Genomic DNA, 21,229 nt, shown 5'->3' with positions numbered 1-21,229 from the left:
GCCTGTGACAAGTAGATTTGAGCCGGTCACCCCGTTCACCGGCAGCGTGCGCATGCACAATGCGGGGCTGGTGAGTAGATTTCACCGCCGTTTGTTAAGCCCTGGCTATTACTAAGGTGGGGTAGGAATGGTGTCCCTAGTAGGAATGTTAAATGGCGATTAATCAGCTAGTCGTGTAGCTGTTGGAATGTCTATCGACTACCAGATTAGTCGATTGAGAGGGCTGCTTGCTACCCTGGCTGTGACTCTGATGGAAGGTTGGGGTACTAAGCAAGCCAAAACTTGTGGATGTGAGGGTGTAGGAATTTGGATTGTGGTATGTGAGGGTCTTAGGGCAGGGGGTTCCAGTATATGATAGTCTCAGATCTAGGGTTGGGGGGTGTGCGTGCAGGAGTGTTGTTATGCTGTGGCCAGATGTGGGCTTGGCCCCAATTGGGGGTTTGTTGGCCAGGCTTCATTTTTAAATAAAATACTGTGTCAAACACAAAAAATTTCTGTATTGTCTTTATTTATGAGAAGGGCAGGGAACCTGTTTTGAGTCAGTTGGGGGCCACACAAGTAGGATGCAATAACTCCTCCAAATCCCTAGAAAGCCTCACTAATGTGGCCCCAACTGTGCTGGTGGGAGCAGGGGACATGGTACTGAGGAAGGGTGCTAGTGGGTGCTGGGGTTGGGGCAGGGTGCCAGTTGGGGGGAGAGGATGGGGGGGCAGGGGATAGGGTTCTGCAGCAGGGGACAGGCTGCCAGTGGGGACAGGGTTCTGCAGTAGGGGACAGGGTGTTGCTGGGGGCAGGGGACTGGGAGTCCCCGGGACTCCTCCCCCCTCCCACGCAAGTTCCTGGCACACCACAAACCTGGGGGAGGGGAGCAGCCAGTGCACTTCCGGAACCCCTGGAAGTGGCACGCAGCTGCAGGACTTCAGTCCATGCCACAGGAAGCCGGCACAACTTTCATTGTTGCTGGAGGTAGGTAGTGGGGCTTCTTTGGAGTGGGGCGGGGGGGGCCTGAACGCTTCGCAGTCGACTGGTCGAGCCCTCACGATTGACCGGTCGATCACAATCGACAGGTTGGTGACCACGGATCTTGACCATCTGACAGTTGTATCTAACTTGCTTTTAATCTCCAGCGATAGAAATTCCACAACTTCCCTAAGCAGTTTATTCTAGTGCTTAACCACCCTGATGTTTAAGAAATTTTTCCTAATGTCCAACCTAAATCTCTTTTGCTGCAATTTAATCCCATTGCTACTTGTCCTGTCCTCAGAGGTTGAGAATTTTTACACTCCTTGTAACAAACTTCTGTGTACTTGAAAGCTGTTACGTCCCTTCCACCTTCTGTTTCCCGGTCTATCAATCTTTAGTCATAGGTCATGTTTTATAGATCTTTATTTATTTATGTTCTTTTCTGGATCTTGTTCAATTTGTCCCCATCTTTCCTGGACTGTGGTACCTAGAACTGGCTGCAATACTTCAGTCAGTATGGAGTAGAGTGGAGGAATTGTTTGTCTTGCTTACAACACTCCTGATGATGCTCCCAGAATGACAGCTGCTATTTTTGCCAAAGTGTTACACTGATGATTCGTATTTAGCTTGTGGTCCACTGTGACCCTCCCATGTCTCTTTCTGCAATGCTTTTTCCTAGATAGCCATTTACCATCTTGTAGTGTGCAGTGGATTGTTTCTTCTTAAGTGGAGTACTTCACATTTGTCCTTATTGAATTTCATTCTGTTCACCTCAGATCGTTTGTCCAGATCATTTTGAATTTTCATCCCATCTTCCAAAGCAGTTGCAACCCCTCCCAGCTTGTTATCAAGTTTGAGAAATGGAAATATGTCGTTGTTTTAGAGAGGCATTGAACTACATTTATGTGTCTGTGCTAAAATGTTGCAGAAGAGAGACATGGGTCAGGACTATCTGTACCCTGAGCAATGCTTCCAAAACATTGGGTAGGTGCAAATAGTCATTTGGGTCTCTCTGGAAGTGCTTGCGAAGTGCAGAATGTCATATGAAAACTCATAATTCACATAAACTAATGAATTGTAGCCACATAGTGGTAGCAAAGCAAGACACTATATTTAGACACCACTGGAAAATAGCTAATCTGACAAGGTTGAGGGTGAGACAAAAGGAACCCAGCTATGAAAGCACAGAAATGTAATCCTAGAATTACCCACACTCCTAGAGCACGATTCTGAGTATTAGCCATCAGAATTATGAACCGTATTAATCTTAGACACTATCATAGGTATATTTTTTGGCTTTATAAGCCGCATTCTTCTCTTGATTCACCTCAGAGACACATGACCATTTGTAGTGACCAGTACAATTAAGTTTTCATAGTCATTTCTATATAATTTGGTGTTGGGTCGTAGGAAAACTGGTCTGAAGTTCTTCAGATCTTGACTTTTAAGTCCTAGATACAGAGTGGCACTGCATAGATTAACAGTACATGTCCCAATTAATATTTGAAATGGTCACCACTGTTTTTTGCTTCTGTGAATCAGCAGGGAATATCCTCAAGCTTGGGTACTATTAGGAGCCTCTTCTGAATCTTAACCGCTCTTGCCTGCTATCTGCTGCTCAGTTATTTCATGCCTGAGTGTAGTCACATGCTGTACTGCCTTCTCTCCTGTTACTGTGACCCATCCCTTGTGAGACATTGTGTAAAGAATCCCACTGTTCTGTTCTGTGTAAAGAATCGCACTGATCCTTTGCTCTGTACTGTTTGTTTTCAGGGTGTACAGGCTGTAGAGCAGATTATGCTTAAGCATCTCAACTTCTACCTCCAAGCTTAATTAATCATGCCCGTCTCGGAGTACTTTTTGGTCACCCATTCTCTCTAGATCATACTTTCTGAGAAGAGTGGTCACTACATATTCAGGCAATTTGTGTCGGATAACATCTGGTTACTTAAGTCCCTACATAGCTGTTTAGGCCTACCTAAGCTTTAGAAACGCTATTGGAATGACTACAAGGGCATAGCTACACTTGAAAATTTACCAAAATAGTATTCCTGAATAATATTCAGAAATAACTTCTTTTGTGGACACTTACTGCAGAATTGAATGCTTTTCTGATTTAGTTTAGTGAATTAAGATAAATTATGAAAAGGCTCTCCTGATTTCTGAATAAGTGTGCCCATGCTAGGAGTTATTCTGGAATAACTGTTTTGGTAAACTTCCTTAGTCTCAGTGGTAGATGAATGATAAAATATTGACCTTGCATTTCTCCTGTCAAAAATGGCTCACCATTATGGTGGGTCAGTGGATACTGAGTAATTGAAATAATTGTTACTGAAACTTTTGTCTCAGCAGCATTCTTTGAGCAGTTATTTAGTTTTGAAAAAAGCAAAAGAAATTTATAGAAAAATAAGGTATAATGTATTGGTAATTGAGGCAATATAGAAATGTACATATGCTGGCAATGTAAAAAGGTACAGTAATACTCTTTTTCTAAGAACTTGGAGTAGTCTTGTACTTACTAGTTTGCCAAACCTTTGTCATTAACGTTGCAAGCTTCTTGAATAAATTGCTTCTGATATCTCAATGAAATATGTACATGAAACCCATGAGCCAATTATTTCCTTACTAGGTTGTAAACTCACTCCAACAACAACCACAAACAACGTCTCCTCCAGTTCCTGAACCCCATGCTCTTGCTACTGTGACTCCAGCTGACCCTCTTGTTAGGAGACAGCGTGTACAGGACCTTATGGCACAGATGCAGGGCCCATACAACTTCATGCAGGTATGTAGTTGCTCTGCTGTGGTGAATTGGTTTTAGAGGGACACTAAATAAAACTTCTAAGATTTTCTTACATCTGTTAGTAATACAGTGAAAGCTTTGTTATCTGGCACTCCGCTAACCAGAAAACTTTATTAACCGGCATTCCTTACGGCCACAATACTGTCACATCTTAAGGCACACAGGCCTGGCTTGGTTTACCATGATTGGCTTAATTTTTTATTTAAGAAGTACTAATCATCTTTAACGCAAAATAGAAATGTGAGACCAACTGCCTCATACTACAAAACTACCAATATTAAAAACTAGAGTTTTACTGTTGTTGTCCATTGGTTTTTCCTAGGTTGATGGGACCCTCAAATATCTGTATTTTTTAGATAACCGGAACGCCCTAATCCCTGAGTGTGTTGGATAACATAGGTTTTACTGTACTTCAGTTTGTAAAGTGAAAATAATAAGGCCACCTAAAGAGTAAAGACCAGGTGCTTTTGTACTTTATTCTGTGTGCCCTGTGCAAACAAGCTGCCACAATTTCATTGTATTTTCTTTAACTGAGTATATTTCATAGGTGCAAGGTAAGTTCTGTAACTTTGAAGTTGTAAATGGTACAAGAGAATTCTTGAAATATTTATTGATTTTGAAAGTATCGATATACCTATTTTTTGTGTTAAAGAAAAAGTCTGGAACCCTGATCATAACTGTAGAATTTAATACATTTTTAAAGACATGCTTGAATTTTGTTAAATTATTCTATTTAGGATTCCATGTTGGAGTTTGAGAATCAGGCTCTTGATCCTGCCATCGTATCAGCTCAGCCCATGAATCCAACACAGAACTTGGACATGCCACAGATGGTTTGCCCTCCAGGTTTGTAATGGTAAATCATAAAACTGAATCTTGGGGAAGGTTTGCAAAACTAACTTGGTTTCAGACATTCCTAATCCTGCTATCTCTAAGATTAAACCCACTTGGGTTTCAGTGAGATCATGTTGTGCTTTTCATGGGATGTAACTATGCAGTAGAGCATGTTGTAGACATCTGATGGTCTGTAATTTCTAATTTTAATTTGTGGAATTGGTGTATAAATTATTGCCCGAAATCACTGGCAGTTGGGTGTCCTTTAAATTATTTAAATATAAGACCGAGCACTTAAGTCATGGATGACATAATGTCAATCTGCAATAGACTGATATCTCTAGATTTAGTGGATAATTCTGACCTTAATCTCAGTTCCTGTTCTGTAAAATTCAGATAATTTTATCTCCTGTCACAAGGGTATTCAAAAAGTACTTGTAAAGCACTATGGTGATGAACATCATAGAAAAACCCATGAGAAAATTTATTAATTCTGTTTTCAGAGCGAGGTTTGAACATAGTGCAGTAAATGAGGAATGGGGTCACTCATTAAACTAAACTAAAATAAAATACAAACAAATAAAATAGTGCTCAGTTAAGTGAGCACTATCCAATTCTCTGAGTCAGGGATCCTGTAGGGGAAAACTGTTTTCTTGTAATTAAAGACTTGGTCATGCATAAGCACAAATGGGCTGAATTATGGTTATACAGGCATCATTAATTCTGACATTTCCTAACTTTTGAGTGCTAACTTTGCAACCACAGTGAACTAAACATTTAACACTTCTGTGTATAACTTCCTTGTTTTAAAAACAGTAAACTTAAAAAATCAAAATTCCATTGAGAGACACATTGATCATTGTGTCAAGTATCAGAGGGGTAGCCATGTTAGTCTGAATCTGCAAGAGCGATGAAAAGTCCCGTGGCACCTTATAGACTAACAGATTTGGAGCATAAGCTTTCATTGGTAAAGACCCACTTCTCAGATTCGGTGGCACCCGCATGGCCCCACAATATGCCAACATTTTTATGGCTGACCTGGAACAACGCTTCCTCGGCTCTCGTCAACTACTGTAGTGCCCTTTCTCTACTTAAGCTATATTGATGACATCTTCATCATCTGGACCCATGGAAAGGAGGCTCTGGAAGAATTCCACCGCTATTTCAACAATTTCCACTCCACCATCAACCTCAGCCTGGATCAGTCTACCCAAGAGATCCACTTCTTGAACACTACGGTGCAAATAAGCGATGGTCACATAAACACCACCCTATACCAAAAACCTACTGACTGGTATACTTACCATCATGTCTCCAGCTTCCATCCCGGACACACCACACGATCCAGCCAGGCGCTAAGGTGCAACTGCATTTGCTCCAACCCCTCGGACAGAGACAAACACCTACAAGAACTTCACCAAGCATTCTTGAAACTACAGTACCCGTTCGAGAAAGTGAGGAAACAGATTAACAGAGCCAGACGTATACCCATAAGCCTCCTACTACAAGACAAGCCCAACAAGGAAACCAACAGAACACCACTGGTTGTCACCTACAGTCTTCAGTTAAAACTTCTCAAGCGCATCATCAGTGATCTACAACCCGTTCTAGACAATGATCCCGCACTTTCACAGGCCTTGGGAGGCAGGCCAGTCCTCGCTCACAGACAGCCTATCAACATGAAGCAAATTCTCACCAGCAACTATACACTGCACCACAGTAACTCTTAACTTAGGGGAACCAATCCCTGGAACAGACCTCAGTGCCAACCATACAAAAACCTGTTGGAGGACACTTAAGTCTCCCTGGACACATGGTAGCAGATTTCAAGGTAGCCATCCTGCACCAAAAAATCTTCAAGAACAGATTTCAAAGAGAAACTGCTGAGGGATTAAACAAAGACTGGGAATGGCTAGCCAACTACAAAAGCAGTTTCTCCTCACACCTCCACATCAGCTGCTAGAAGTGAGCCTCCTCCTCCCTGATTGAATTGACCTCGTTCTCTCTAGCCTTACTCTTGATTGGTACTCTTTTTCTTATGCCTGTATATTTATACCTGCCTCTGGAATTTCCTCTACATGCATCTGACGAAGTGGGTCTTTGCCCATGAAAGCTTATGCTCCAATAAATCTGTTAGTCTGTAAGGTGCCGCAGGACTTTTCGTCGTTATTGATCATTGTATTGGTGAGTCCTCAGTAGGTTTGGAATCTTCTGATCTACTGCATCGATCTCTGACATTTTGAGCTAACAGTAACAGTATATCAATTAGTACTAGAGAAAATGGGAGAGTTTAACAGGAATTTCAGAAAGGTATGAAACTCAAGAATCTGGGTGCCATTACAGCCTGTGGAAGGGAGTGTTCCCATGAGGATACGGATTCTTTTGACAGTTACATGTCTTCTGCCCCATCACAGTCCTCTCTCTTTTCCTCATCCTGGTTCCTTATCCCGGTCTCCAAATCCCAGTCCTGCACCTCTCGATTCCATTCAAACACCAGTCTGTCCTCCCACTGCCTTGTCGTCATTCCTCTCCCTTCCCTTTGTCTCCACTTGAATCAGGCAGTGTGTTGCACCGTGCTGTCTGGACCCAACAAAGAGTCACAGAGTACAGGAAAGGATGGACTCCCCGATCACATATCAGGTGCCCAGGCATTGTTGGCAGCAGCCTAGAATAACCCAGCCATAGTAGCTGCACTCTGCCAAGTTTCAGGTCTATTCTTCAAATAGCTATAGTGAACATACTTTTGTAGCAAAGCTCCTTGAGAGTTTTTAAATGGGCAAAGCATATTTTTCTGTCCTTGTTCTCTGCAATGGATGAAACGGCTTATCTGAAATTTAAAAAAAAAATAAAAAAAAAATCCTGAGGCCAACAATCAGCCTGGACAATGTCAACCTAAAATGTTAGTTTGACAGAGTTGTAAACAACATATTTTCAGAGGGCAATCATAGTAAAAGGCAGCATTGCCAGTCCCACCTATAATTTATACCATGTAAGAAAACATTGTAAAGTTAACTTTAAGTACAATTATTGTATTTCCAGTTCATGCTGAATCTAGACTTGCCCAGCCTAACCAAGTTCCTGTGCAACCAGAAGCTACGCAGGTAAGATCTATGCTTGGTGAAGTGTTTTCTAGACCTTTCATTGACTTTTTGTTTATTTTAATTGATGAATATTGTGTTGGAAAAGATTAACTATTTGGTGTACAGAAATCAAGCGTACTTTTTCTTGTAAGATTTTATTTTTGATATTGTTAGTCTCCACTCCCTTCAATTTTGGTGTCTTTCAACTAGATAACTGCTAAATTTACACAAGAAAATGCTGATAGCTTAGAGCAGTGGTCTCCAAACTTTTTACACCCAAGATCACTTTTTAAATGTCAGGACAAGCCAAGATCTACCTCATCCCTTCCCCAAGATCCCACCCCTTCCTTGAGGCCCCGCCCTGTCTGTTCCCCTTCTCTCCATCACTTGCTATCCCCGGCCGTTATACACTCTCAGGGTATGGCTACACTGCCGGTTCTTTGGAGTTTTTTTGGATCCTTCTATCAGAAGAGATTTTTCCAACATTTGACCCATCTAGATTGGGTCAAATGTTGGAAAACCCCCTTCTTTTGAAAGCCTCCTTATCCCTTGTGGAACGAGGAATACAGGTGCTGCCAAAAGAGTGTGTTTGCCATAAAAACTCCGGTAGCCTACCTGTACCCTCACTGGGTTGAGACAGGAGGAGCGGGCTCTGGAGTGGGAACGAGGGATTTGGGTGTGAGAGAGGGTGAGATACGCAAGCTCTGGGAGGGAATTTGGATGCAGGAGGACGTGGAGAAGGGGATGCTGACACAGGGAGGGGACTCTTGCATGGGAAGTGTTAGGCTCAGGTGTAGGGTTAGGGTGCTGAGAGCCACAGGTTTGTGGATGTGAGGGTGCAGGAGTTGGGGTTGGGGCTTGTGAGGGGTTCAGGGCAGGGAGGTTGGGAGTATGATGTACTCAGGACACAGATTTAAAGTGTGTGAATGGTGCAAGAGTGTTGTGGCAGAAGACTGAGCATGTGGGGATGCAGGAGTTTGAGGATGTGAGACACTCAGGATGGGGTCCTAGTGTATGATAGGCTCAGATTTGGGGTCAGGGTTGGGGGGGACAGGAGTGTTATGATGCTGTGGCCAGATGAGGGCTTGGCCCCAATTGGGGACTTGTTGTCCAGGCTTCATTTTTAAATAAAATATTATGTTAAACACAAAAGGTTTCAGCTTTGTCTTTCTTTATGAGAGGGGGTGGGGAACCCGTTTTGAGTCAGGGGTCACTGACCCACAGAAAATTCAGTTGGGGACACGCAAGTGGGATACAAAAACACAACTCCTCCAAATTCCTGAAAAGCCTCACTAATGTGGCCCCATCTGTGCTGGTGGGGGCAAGGGACAGGATGCTGGGGCAGGGGTCTGGGGTGCTGATGGGTGCTGGGGAAATGGACAGGATACTTATGGGGGTCTGGGCAGAGGGAGGGGACAGGGATCGGCACCTGGGGATCCTGCAGCTGCTAAGGCACAGGAAGTGCTGCTCCCCCATCCTCCAATCAGCAGCACAGTACCTGAAACATTGTGTGCCTGTCGCCTTCCTACGCAGGGGTGTGTGGAGTCCAGTGCCAGCTCCAACTGCTTGGGCAGTGCGCACCTTGCTCTTCCGCTCCCCACTGCAGCACATGCTGTCTGGGCAGTTGGAGTTGGTGCACCCGGACTCCCACTCCTTCACCCCTTCTTTCCCCCACGCGCAGGAACGCAGCAGGGGAACAAAATCCCCAGCGGGTACTGCACTGGCTGTTTTGGGGAGAGGGGGAGAGCAGCCCGCACATTTCCTGGACCTGGCGCAGCTGCAGAACTCGCCACGCACCCCACAGGAAGTCTGCTCTACCTCCATTGTCCCTGGTGGTAGCATCAGCGTGGCTTTCATCTTGGGGGTGGGAGGCAGCAAGGGGGGGGGGGCCCTGAAAGCCTCGCGATCGAAGGGTTGTGACCACGGGTGTAGAGGATCTGATGATAATTTTGTTCAGTAGAGGCATAAGAGTACTTCGCAATGTAGCAGCAAGTGTCTGTGCTAGAAAACAAATGTCACTGTTGAAGCACAGGAAGTGCCATGTGGAGTAACAAAGAATGTGCATTAGCAGTAACATGCCTTTTAGACTGAACTGCGTATGGGAAATTTGTGTTTTTTAGAGTAACTATCTTCACCATTTCTACTTTTGGGGCCATGCCACCCTAGGTGCATTTCATAACCCCATACTTTATATTTTCTAGTGGGGTTTTTGCATTTTAAAATGTTAGGTGGTGGTTATGGGTTTTCCTCTGTATACCCCCGTTTGCTCAGTTCTAACAATACAGTTCTTAACAGTGATTCCTTAGTCATTTACGTAACCAGAAGCTAAATTGCTTTCAACTTTGCTGTACAATGGATTAGGAACATGGCAGGATTAAAAAAGGTGACTTGGGCAACCAGCCCTGTGAACATCCTTTCAAGAATTGTCATCAAGCCTCTGTTTCAAGGAAGCATTTCTGTTTTCTGCAGATTGTTTGGTGGGATCATGTTGGTGATGGCAGCAAAGCAGTTTTTAAACCAACATTACTAATCTGCTTCATCCCATAACCTGCATCAGACCACAAAGCCTGCAAACAAATTGAGTTAAAGGAGGTACAGTTAGGTGGGTTTATGCCCACAAACATCACCTCTGTGCCTGCTGCTGCACACTGTTCCTCATCACTGGTACACTATGCTTCCAGTTGTTGTTACCTTAGGAAACATAACAATAGGAAGAATTTTCATTTCAAACCAAAAACATACTTTCAACTGGAATGGACAAATATTAGTGAACTCAGAGCTTCTGACCAGAACAATTGGGTGTACACTAGAACAAATGAATTTAAATAAAAAAAAGTTTTTCCCCTGTTTCAGCATTGCTAAGTTTAGCCCAATTATGCTTAAGTGCATTTTTACTGTGGATAATTAGCAAAAATGTGGGGGATCCATAACAAGATTTTTTCCCAAGACACAGGTTCTTCTGAAGTTCCTGTCTGGTACCAGTTTGTAAAGTTTGAAGGCGTTTCTGCTAAATCTTAAATTCTTTCCGGCAGGTGCCCTTGGTTTCTTCTACAAGTGAGGGTTACACAGCATCCCAACCCATGTATCAGCCTTCTCATACAACAGAGCAACGACCACAGAAAGAATCAATTGACCAGATTCAGGCAAGTTCTGTTAGTACATAGCTCCAAAAATAAAATCTGTCTCAGTTTGCAGGTGTGAATCTAGGGCTAGTGTATGGCATTTTGAAGATGCTACTTCATAATTAAAATATTTGTTTCGTGTGTCTATTGCTAAGACGTTTTTAGTAGCAATTGCCTGACTCCTGAATAAGTTTAAGACTTTAATATAAAGTTACCAACAGCAAGATGCTGATAAAGAGGAGGAGGGGCTAGTACTTTTCAGTGGAACACTTTGTTGAGAATTTCAGTGCTCAAGCATGAAGGATGAGATACTAGCTTGGAGGAAGAGGAAAATATTGACCATTGCTAATAGGCAGGGCTTGGCAATCAGTGTAATCTCACCTGTGGCGAGTAGATGACAAGCTGGCGCAGTGCAGTTAGCACATGTGCAGAGCGATCTGCGCATGTGCAGAGCGCCGAACCGCGATGCTGGCGAGCCCTGCTAATAGGTATCCTATTGGGAACATGATTCTCCTTCATTCACCCATTTCTCTGAAGTCCATGAGAGTGGGAAGACTTACCTGTTTTTTCTTTAATCCCAGTGTGCTGTGGAGTTAGTGATGTAAAATCCCTTTTAATTGGTTAACCAGTTAAACTTTGTATAACTGCATAGCTGATGAAAGGGGGGGTGGCCAGAAGTGGGGGTGGGCTGCTGCAGTCCTGCTAGAGCAGCCCCTTCCTGCAATGTGCATGCCCGGGCCTGAAGCAGTCCCTGTCTACCACCAGTTAACTTTCACATCCCTGCTGTGGAGGGGAGAGTAGTTGAGAGAATCTGTAAATGTCAGTAGCAATATAATTTGGTATTAGATGAGTTGACATAATTATTTGCTGTGTGAAGTTTTGCTTAAGTGCACTTCTTTTCATTTGTCAGGCTTCAATGTCTTTGAGTACAGACCAAACCCCAGCATCATCACCGCTTCCTACTGCATCCCAGCCGCAGGTATTCCAGGCTGGGTCTAGCAAACCTTTACATAGCAGTGGAATAAATGTTAATGCAGCTCCATTCCAGTCCATGCAGACAGTAAGTATCAAATGATTAATACTGAATCACTTTCGTTAATCAAGAAGCTGTTATAAAAAATTACATTAAGAGGCTTTATTCTTCTTTGAGTGGTTGCACATGTTAATTCCACTGTTGTGTGTGCACACCTAGTGCACGGATGTCAAAACTTTTTTTCTTCATTGGTATCCATTGGAGTGGCAAGAGTGCCACTCTGTGTTTGTATGAGAGGAGCTATCTTTGACTCTCCTCAGTTCCTTCTTACCACCCTGGTTATCAGAGAAATCTCAGACTTGTTTATTCAGAAGCCTTTTTCACTGCTTGTAAATAGTACTTCTGAGAGAATTCTGATCCAAAAATATTAAAAATTCTGAGCACATTTAGAATCCTGCAAGTTTTACTTATCCATAAATAAGGTGGAAGCTCCAGAATGGCAGCGGGAAGCTGGCTGCATGAATGTGGGAGATCAAACTGCAGGCTACTTAGCCCCCTTCCTGAATCTGAGTTGGCAATGAGGATGTACCCAATCCTGAAACAGTGCAAGGAGTGGGCCTGCCCTTTTAGGCCAGGTGAGGCCAAACAGGCTCAGCCTAGAGGGATCCAAGTGGTGGTGGGTTTCTATGTGGGGCAACTGGCTGAGGATATCTCTGGGAGGTCTGGGGCTGGAATCTGCAGAGGTGCTTGTTGGGGCGTGGGGTGGGGTGGGGAATTCTGGGTGGAAGGATAATGGGACTCTACAGTGGGTCCAGATGAAAATGGTTGGGGCTCAATAGGACTAAGGGAGTTTATCTGGGTATGGAGGGAAGGGTCTTGGAAAAGGGGAGGCTGACAGAGAGGGGCCTGGCAGAATGTAAGTCTGTGTGCAGCTGGTTGGGCGAGGGGTCTAGGGAAGAGGTGTTAGTTGGGGATATTCCCGGTTAGGGATGTTAAGGACTAGTCGACTATCCAATAAGCAAATGCTTATCAGATAGTCTACTTGTGGTGTTCCCTCCTCCTACTCCCCTTTGATATCTCTATCAGATAGAGGCAGCAAGGGAGGAGAGGGAGGGTACTTCAAAGGGGCAGCACCGCTCTATCAACTAATTGAATAGTCGATGCAACAATGCATCAACTGTTCGAATAATGAATTACACAATACTTAATGTCCTTAATCCAGGTGCAAAAAGGGTAGGGTTTCTTGCGTTGGAGTTTATAGTACACAGGGTTTGGGGAAGGGGATGGCTCCAGAAGTTGGGATGGTGGGGTTTTGATATATGGTTGGGTCTGGGTATGGGGGGTTGGGTGTACAAGGGTTGGGCCGATGGGGGAGCAGGTCCCTCAACAGTGATCTCTTCCCCTACAGTTGAGAAGGGATGGGCGCAGGAAGTGGAGAGTGGGAAGAAGTGTAGCTTCTGCAGTTAGGAACGGTTTCTGAGGGAGAGAGGTTGGGTCTGGCCCAGCCCTAGCCAATTGTGCAGGGGATTTGAGCTCCCTCACCCAGCCCTGCAAGGACTAGTAGCTGAACCACATACAGGGTAGGAACCACTGGTGAGGGCATGCCCAACCCTAGGGCTAGGTGCAAGGGAGTCTGAGCTTGGAGGAGAGGGTATTGTGGGGGGCGGTGTTTCTGGGTGCTGTGAGGCTTGGCAGGTGGTTCTGGTTATGAGGAGTACAGATGCACAGCAGTTGGGTCATTCTCAGCCACAGTCTCTCCACACTCTCTAAACTGCAGTGATTTACCTCTCCAAAGGATGCCCCTGTTCTATTTGGGAGTGGTAGTGGCTGCTCTTGTGGCTTCCATTTGCTTCCCTGTCAGAAAGCCAGGGAAGCATATGCTACGTCTGCAGGGAATATGAATTCTGCGCCCGTACAGTGATGCAGAATTCACCCAAGAGTAAAATAGTTATTAATTATTGTTAGTTCTTAGATAGTGGTAGGCTTCCATTTTTCATCTGTTGGAACCTTTTCTTTTCCTACCAAGGTAGGTATCTGCACTGTTCAAATTAGGGAAGTTAGCATCTAGTCAACTAACCGATAAGCAGGAACTTACCAATTAGCACTATCAACTAGTTGCTTCCCCAAGCTGCAGATGTGCATTGTAAAGCCCCAGGATGCTGGTGCACAAAGTTGCTAGCATGGCCTCTTCTATGTAGGTCTCTTTTCATTCATCAGACTTCTCTCACTCATTCACACACCCACACCACCCCTGCAGGTCTGCATTGTGAAGCCCAGGAAAGCCAGCATGAAGTCTCTAGCATAGCCTCTGCTCCGCAGATCCCTTTTCATTCATCAGACCCTGTATGGGTGAGATCTGATGAATGAAGAGAGACCTGCGGAGCAGGGGCCGTGCTAGCAACTTCCTCACAACCTTTTGCATCTATCCCACAGGCATATGCAGCCACAAAAGACTTGTTCAGTCTCTTGTTACTGGATTTACCAACACTGGAAATTTTCCAACCTTTTCCTGCTACCATAGCTCATTCCTTAGATGTGGGGTGGGGAAACTTTTTTGGGTCAGAGGCCGGTGATCCACAGAAAAATCAGTTGGGGGCTGCACAGATGTGAGAAGCCCCTGACTGAGAAGGAAAGACATCCCACATTCCCCTTGCACACCAGAGCCTAGAGGGGCCTAGGCTAGTAGATTTTGTGTTCTCTAGCCCTGAGGGTGGGTGGCTGGAGCACCAGTGTGGGCTCCTCAATGCTGAGCCTTAAGGTCTGGATCCAGGCAAGTGGCCCCCAGAGCTGAGTTTCCCCACTCCCACTTTAGAGAACTGAAAAACCCTGGTATCCCTCTCAAGATCTTTTCAAACCAGTTTTATTGGGAGGAAACCCCTCTTGATTTCTCTGGAACTTACCACCCCCAGGTTTAGGTTACCCTTTCCAGTATCATCAGGGCCTCCACTATTGGAAGCCTCTGACTCCTTGAACTTGGAAGTGGATTCTTGGATTCTCAATAGGGACTTGGCATTTACCCTCCTGCAAAGTCACTGGGGCCATGGGCAGTGCAGCAGCCCCATGGCAAGCCTTTTCCTTAATGTGCAATGGCATGGATGTGGCCTGCATCTATACTGATGGCCACTCTAGGCTCCATGTGGCATCTCCCTTTCCCACCTAGGACCTTGTCCCAGTAATCTCAATAGTCGTGGGGAGCCCATCCGACGTGGTAGTGCCGAGAATGTCATTCACCAGTAGCTGACATGGAAACAGGTACCAGGAAAAGTGTGTGTATGTGTCTCTGCTTTCTGGTACTGTGCTTGGTTCCAGCCACACAAACCTTCTCAGGTAGCTTCTCTACCAGAGATTATGAAGTTGCCACCACCTTAGATGTTGGTTACATCTTTGTCTTTGTCATCAGATAAAACTTGGATTCAGTGGGAGATCCTTCTCCAGAAAGCTTACAGGGCCCACTGAGAGAGCTTGAAAAGACTGCTTTTGGGTCTTTGGCATCCAGGCAGAAGAGGTATCTCTGCCAGCCTGACTGGAGTTGCTCTACCAATCAATGAGGCAATCATGGAGCCCATCAAAACTCTATGGCAGACACCCTCTTCCCTAGCTCCTACAACAAAACAGGCTCAGAAGATATTCTCCCCTCCCCCTCCAAGGGTATGAAGATTTTTACAATCACCCCTCCGGCAGTTCTCCTGTGGTGTCTCAGCTGCCAATGTGCAGGAAAAGAAGTGTGAATAAGTCTTCACAGTTCATAGGAAGGACTCAAAAAGACTCGATCTCTTTGATCACAAGCTTCATTCCTTATAAAGCCTTAGGAAGCTCAAGATCTCAAATCAGCAGGCGCCACTGAGTTAATGCATCTAAACACACTGGGAGAACATTGCCAAATTCAAGGACAAATTAATAGAATCTTGCAAATGAGAAGTCTCTGTAATGGAGAAGGAAGGTAAATTGGTAGCCAGAGCTGCCCTCCAGGACAGTTTGGATAGTGCAGATTGAGCTGCTCGAACCATGTCACCAAACTGCCTGCCCAGAGTACAACAGCCCATATAGGACCTTGTATTTGAAGGGCCTACTGAGGGCTGCACAAACGAAAACTGATAGCTTTCAAGGCCACCAAAGAAAATGTATTTCTATCAGAAAGTCATAATTATTTATTGTGTTTAGGTATATTTTACAATATTTTTTCAGATCTTGTTTGAATATAATACAATAATTTGATGTGTAAAACTGTTTGCTCATATATAATCATTTTTAATTTAAATATAAATTTAAGGTACTTTTTAATTATTTTTATATGATACAAAACTTGTTTTGTTGAAATAAAAACAAGTATAGACAGTGGTTAATTGAATAACACTACTTCCCTATTATGTCTTAATGAGTTTTTTAAAATTAAACAGAACTGAGAAGTAAATTACCACAATTTGAAGTGCCTGTTTCACTCCAGCTTGTTGATCTCTGATATTTTTTGGCTATCAGTAGCAGAGCAACTACTAGCAGATAAGACTAGTTCATCATTTCCTTGCCCTTTGGCTGACTGATGTACAAGTGCATATTTATTGGCACTATTGATATGCCCTGGTTACTCTTGACTGGCTGGTGGTACTTAGATATAAAACTGGATAATTTCCTTTTCCTTTTTTATCTTTAAGGCAGATGTTGTTTGAGCCAAATAGGAATCCTTCAGAAAATGGAACCCCAAACCCAATTTAAGTCTATAGAACAGAAAATGAAATAAGAATAAGTAAAATGTAAGATAGATATTAGATGTGCACTCCCAGTCCCTTCTCCCCGCCCCCTCCAACCTAATGCCTGGGTCCTGGAGCCACCGCCACGCACTTCTCCCTTCAGGCATTGGGACAGCATGTGCAGAGTGGCCAGCTGTGAGCAGGTGCTGGGGCACGTGCACGGAGTGGCCAGTGGGCCACACTTAGGTCCTGTATGAAAATATAGTTGTGGGCCGCAAAAAAAAGTAATCGGGTTGCATGTTTGACACCACTGACCTATATGTTCTTTGAGAAAACTTATCACAGGCTTTAAGCCTTGAAGATTCCAGGGTAACACTTAAATATTTGTGACAGGATGCATTTTCATCAACAATCACCTTTTTGTCACCATAGCTTTTCTCCTTGTTCCCAAGATCTGTCTAGTATAAAAAAGGAAGGCACTATAGAATGTGTCCTCCTCTTCTGTGCCAGTGAACTTATCACATTCAGCTGTCCCTTCAAATAGATATTTTGATGGGGTTGTTGAGGACATTATACCAATCTCCTCACTTCTGTGTGTTCCCCTTTTTTGATTACTGATTGCTTGTCCCATTTCTTAGGTACTTGGAACCACATAACGTCAGACCAGTGTGCTTTAAGTATGGTGGAACGGAGATGTACCATCTAGTCTAACGTGCCCACACAACCCTACCCCTCTATCTCTACCCCTGCTCTACCAGTCAGGAACTACTCCCTCGACATTGCCGTTCAGTGATGGTTCAGTCTCTCTACAGTCTCCCTGAAAGAGGAAGTAACATTTAACCTCAGGAGAGAATGCTTCCATTATTTCCTGATGCCCAAGACAAAAGGAAATCTCATGCCCACCTTAAATGAAAGAAAGTTAACCAATTCCTAAAGAAAATAAAATTTCTCATGGTTCATAGTGTTAGTTATTCCTTCCCTGCAACATGGAGGCTGATGAAGGAATCTCGACTTGAGGGACACCTACTTCCATATTGCCCACTGATAACTATGCATTTGCAGGCCTTTACTGATACGTCTGGTCTATGCTGGGAGTTTAAGTTGAACTTAGCTATATTAGATTGAATTTCTAAACAAGAGAGTCCCCAACTCCAAGCACATTCCATCAACTTTAAGGCCAATTAAAGTACATTTTGTTACTCCTGCTGTTCATGAGGAGTAATGCTAAATTCGACCTTGTATGGTCAATTTTACAGTAGTGCAGACACAGTGCTGTGCAAATCAAAGTTCTTGTCCTCTGGGAGGTGTCCCAAAGTGACTGCTGTGGCCAAGACTTTCAACTCTAGTACTCTCCAGATGAATGGGAGAAGCCTTGGGAAAAATTGAATTCCATTACCTATGCGGCCAGTGTGGTGAGCAGACTGCACACCTGACCATAAGTTCACAGGGTTGCAGATGAGCACCAGCATGGAGGAGATCCTGAACCTCATTGGTGTGTGGGTACAGGAATCCATTCTTGCGGAACTACGAACCATCAAAAGGAACACCGATATCCATGCAAAGATTGTAATGGTCATGGAGGAGTAAGGATATGCCAGGGACACCCAGCAGCGCCTAGTTAAAATAAAGGAGCTGAGACAGTTATACCAGAAGACAAAGAAGTTCAATGGATGGTCTGGATTTTCACAACAAACATGCCACTTCTATGAACAGCTGCATGCTATTCTAGTAGAGAACCCAACCAGCTTCCCTAACAAGTCCCTGGATTTCTCCCAAGACCCTCCTCTGACAGCCTCAGGCAGCAATGTGTGGAACAGCATGGAGGAGGGAGGAGAGTGTTCAACAGTGGAGTGGGGTAACCAATCTCAGCAACAGCTAGGACCTTTTCATAACTTTAGAGATAATTCCCTCCTCTCAGGATGTCTTACAGCTGGCCACTGATCCTAGGGAGGGTATTTATGGTGAGTTCACATTTTGCATCATGTTACAAGTGGGTGAAGGCCATTGCATATGATGTGTGGCATCATCTGTTCCTACACAGTGGAGAGTCCCAGAAACAGCTTGTTAAGATATCTTGAGATGGAGCAGGAATCCTCCCTGCACATCTCCATAAAGCTGTGATAGAGGAACTTGGTAATCCTACTCATAAGATTGCTGGGGAGGCCTGCCTTAGTCCATCTGTCGTCCACGGTAGGATACCTTTCCACGCCAAGCCAGCTGTAAGTGGTCTACCGTCATTGCATTGCAGCATAAGGTCCAAGTTTCTGGGCACATTCAGTCAGCATCTGCTCCCTACCATTCTGTGTGAGTCAGAGAAGACTGATATTGTGCATGGCTGGACCAGGTAGGGGAAGCTATTAGTTGATGCCTCTGCAATAAACCTTTATTTGCTCATCCACAAGAAGGCATAGCTTAAGCCCCTGCCACTATGCCCAGACCCTCTCCCACCAATATGGTCCTGCAGGAAGTAAAAGGTGCACTCTCCTGGCAATTGGGGGTGGGGGGTACAGAACACATGAGTGCCACATGAGCTCCTTCCACGACACCCAGAACCTCTCCCCTCCACAGGCTCAAGCCCCTAACCTGTGCCCTACAATGCCTGCCACCAAACTGAATCCAGCTGCTTCCCTAAGAACTGTGTGGTGTTCCTGCTGCATAGTGGCTGCTTAAAAGCATTACTGTGGCTTTGTACATAACACATGCTGCTTATCTCTAGATACATTTTCATTTTTTCCTAACAGATTAGGTTTTACACTACAGTGTATCTCCTGTAAAGTCTGCTCTTCACTTTTCTTTACAGCGGGAACAGCAGCAAGCATGCTGCACATGACCCCAGCTCCACCAGCTATCCAGCTGGCACAAATCTATAGGTGAAAACATACTAGGGGTGATATGTTCAAGCAGTATATGCAGTCCACCCACTTGGACAGGGAGCACTTAAGTGAAGGAATATGCTGCTGCTGGAAATGAGAGCGGAGAGTGAGGATAGGAGAACATGGAGGGAGCTGGAAGTGAAGAACCAGGAGAATGTCTTGAAGACCATGGTGGATATAATGAACCACATGGTGGTCTTCCAGGACAGTTTCATGCAAAGGCACCACTGCACCCTTATGGAATCACTTCCACTCCTCGCCAATCGCTGCTTCTTCCGGAGTCTTAGAATGTGGGGGGGAAGGGGAGAGAGGAGTCAAGGGCAGCCTCGCACTCAGTCCCCAAGGGATGCATCCTGAGACAAAAGGCTGTCCTCACAATTGTGATCTGCTTTCCTCCATAGCCCCCAACCTCCCATCATTAATTCCTTTTCGGTCCCTGCTGTGTTCGCTAAATAAAAAAGCATGACTTCTGAACAGTAGTGTCTCTATTGTTTGTGTTGAAGAGGGCTGGGATTTACAGGCAAGCACACTGAATGCAGGGGCACCTCATTGAGAGCCACTTGAATCTCTCTCAAAACTCTCTTTCAAAGCCTCTCTGATTTGCAGTGTCCCTCACTGTACTCTCCTTATTGCCCTGGTGTCTGGCTGGTCATAATCCTTGGCTAGGCACTATGCTTCCCCTTGCTTCCGTGGCTCATGAAGCTGTACATGGGATAGTCTGGGTCACCAAAGATTACTATTAGTATTTAAACATTTCAGATGGTAATTTGCCACTCTAGGGGGGGAAAGGAGAAGGTGAGTGCATTATGGGATGCTGATAGTGCATACCCAAAACCACCTGCTGCACTGGGAGCATAACCCTGGATGCAGGATAGCTATCCACAGTGTATTGCTATCAAAGTTGCTGGTAGCTACTCTTCTGGAGACATGTTACTTTGGACGGTGTCAAATTCTTGCGTACAGCGGGAGCCACACACCTCTGACTTTACAAAATCAAGTGCTAAAAGTCAACTTTAATAAATTCAGACTTATCTTGTAGTACAGACATAGTCATAGTTACGAGCGAAGCCAAATTCCTTCCGAATAATCTTTCTGCATTCATTTATACTATTAGCTGGTTAGTGTGAGCTTGTCATCTGGAGCACTAGCGTGTTCTGCTAGAGCACAAGCTATCAATTCACACCTTCACTTCTCATTACACCATTGGCTATCCATCTAAAGATGCCAATTTATGATGGATGGTCTTACAGTTGCTATTCAGGTAGACTCTGAATCCACTTCTATAGATGTTTGCTCAAAAGTCACCTATGGGGGGAATTATGTTCAGTAACTCAAAGAAAAGGTTAACCTTCCTTTCTGTTCCTTTTGGAGATATTCCACATGTCCATTCCAGAATACGTCCGGTACTAAGGGGGTTTGGTTTGGCTCAGCCTTCTTTATACCACTATGGATTGGCATGTGGTAACTGGGAAGGGGAGAACCATCCTGACAAAAGGTAATGGTGAAGTGGGGGAAAAATGACATCTGTGCTCAAGGTGCATGCTCACCCACAATGGAGTGGATATGTGCAACGTATTTCAAACAGTTGCAGAAAGGAAGGTAATTCTTTCTTTCTTTCTTTCCTCAGTTTGTAAAGCATATGTCTTGAATTGTATGCAAAAGAAAGAGAGAATGAAAGAGATGAGAGAGATTTAGTTTTTTCCTACCATTGTAGGTATTCAATATGAATGCACCTGTTCCTCCTGTCAATGAGCCAGAAACCTTAAAGCAACAAAATCAATACCAGGCCAGTTACAACCCGAGTTTCTCCAATCAGCCTCATCAAGTAGAACAATCAGAACTTCAACAAGAACAGCTCCAGACAGGTAAACTTATTAGACAAAATTAAAACATTTA

General features: G+C 44.4%; 1 protein-coding gene across 5 annotated transcripts in view; it reads left to right on the top strand.

The window, feature by feature from the left end:
• Positions 1-21,229, top strand: part of CAPRIN1 (cell cycle associated protein 1) — a 78,423-nt gene that overhangs the window by 51,476 nt on the left and 5,718 nt on the right. For all 5 annotated transcript variants that reach the window (XM_014575620.2, XM_006127311.3, XM_025186790.2 and 2 more), the window contains 6 exons: positions 3,593-3,748; positions 4,504-4,612; positions 7,640-7,701; positions 10,713-10,823; positions 11,713-11,862; positions 21,048-21,198. In XM_014575620.2, the coding sequence (XP_014431106.1) occupies positions 3,593-3,748; positions 4,504-4,612; positions 7,640-7,701; positions 10,713-10,823; positions 11,713-11,862; positions 21,048-21,198 (739 nt within the window). The remainder of the gene's footprint in view (positions 1-3,592; positions 3,749-4,503; positions 4,613-7,639; positions 7,702-10,712; positions 10,824-11,712; positions 11,863-21,047; positions 21,199-21,229) is intronic.

The sequence above is a fragment of the Pelodiscus sinensis genome, chromosome 4, assembly GCF_049634645.1.
Source record: "Pelodiscus sinensis isolate JC-2024 chromosome 4, ASM4963464v1, whole genome shotgun sequence".
Classification (NCBI taxonomy): domain Eukaryota; kingdom Metazoa; phylum Chordata; order Testudines; family Trionychidae; genus Pelodiscus; species Pelodiscus sinensis.
This window is presented reverse-complemented; position numbering and strand designations above follow the sequence as displayed.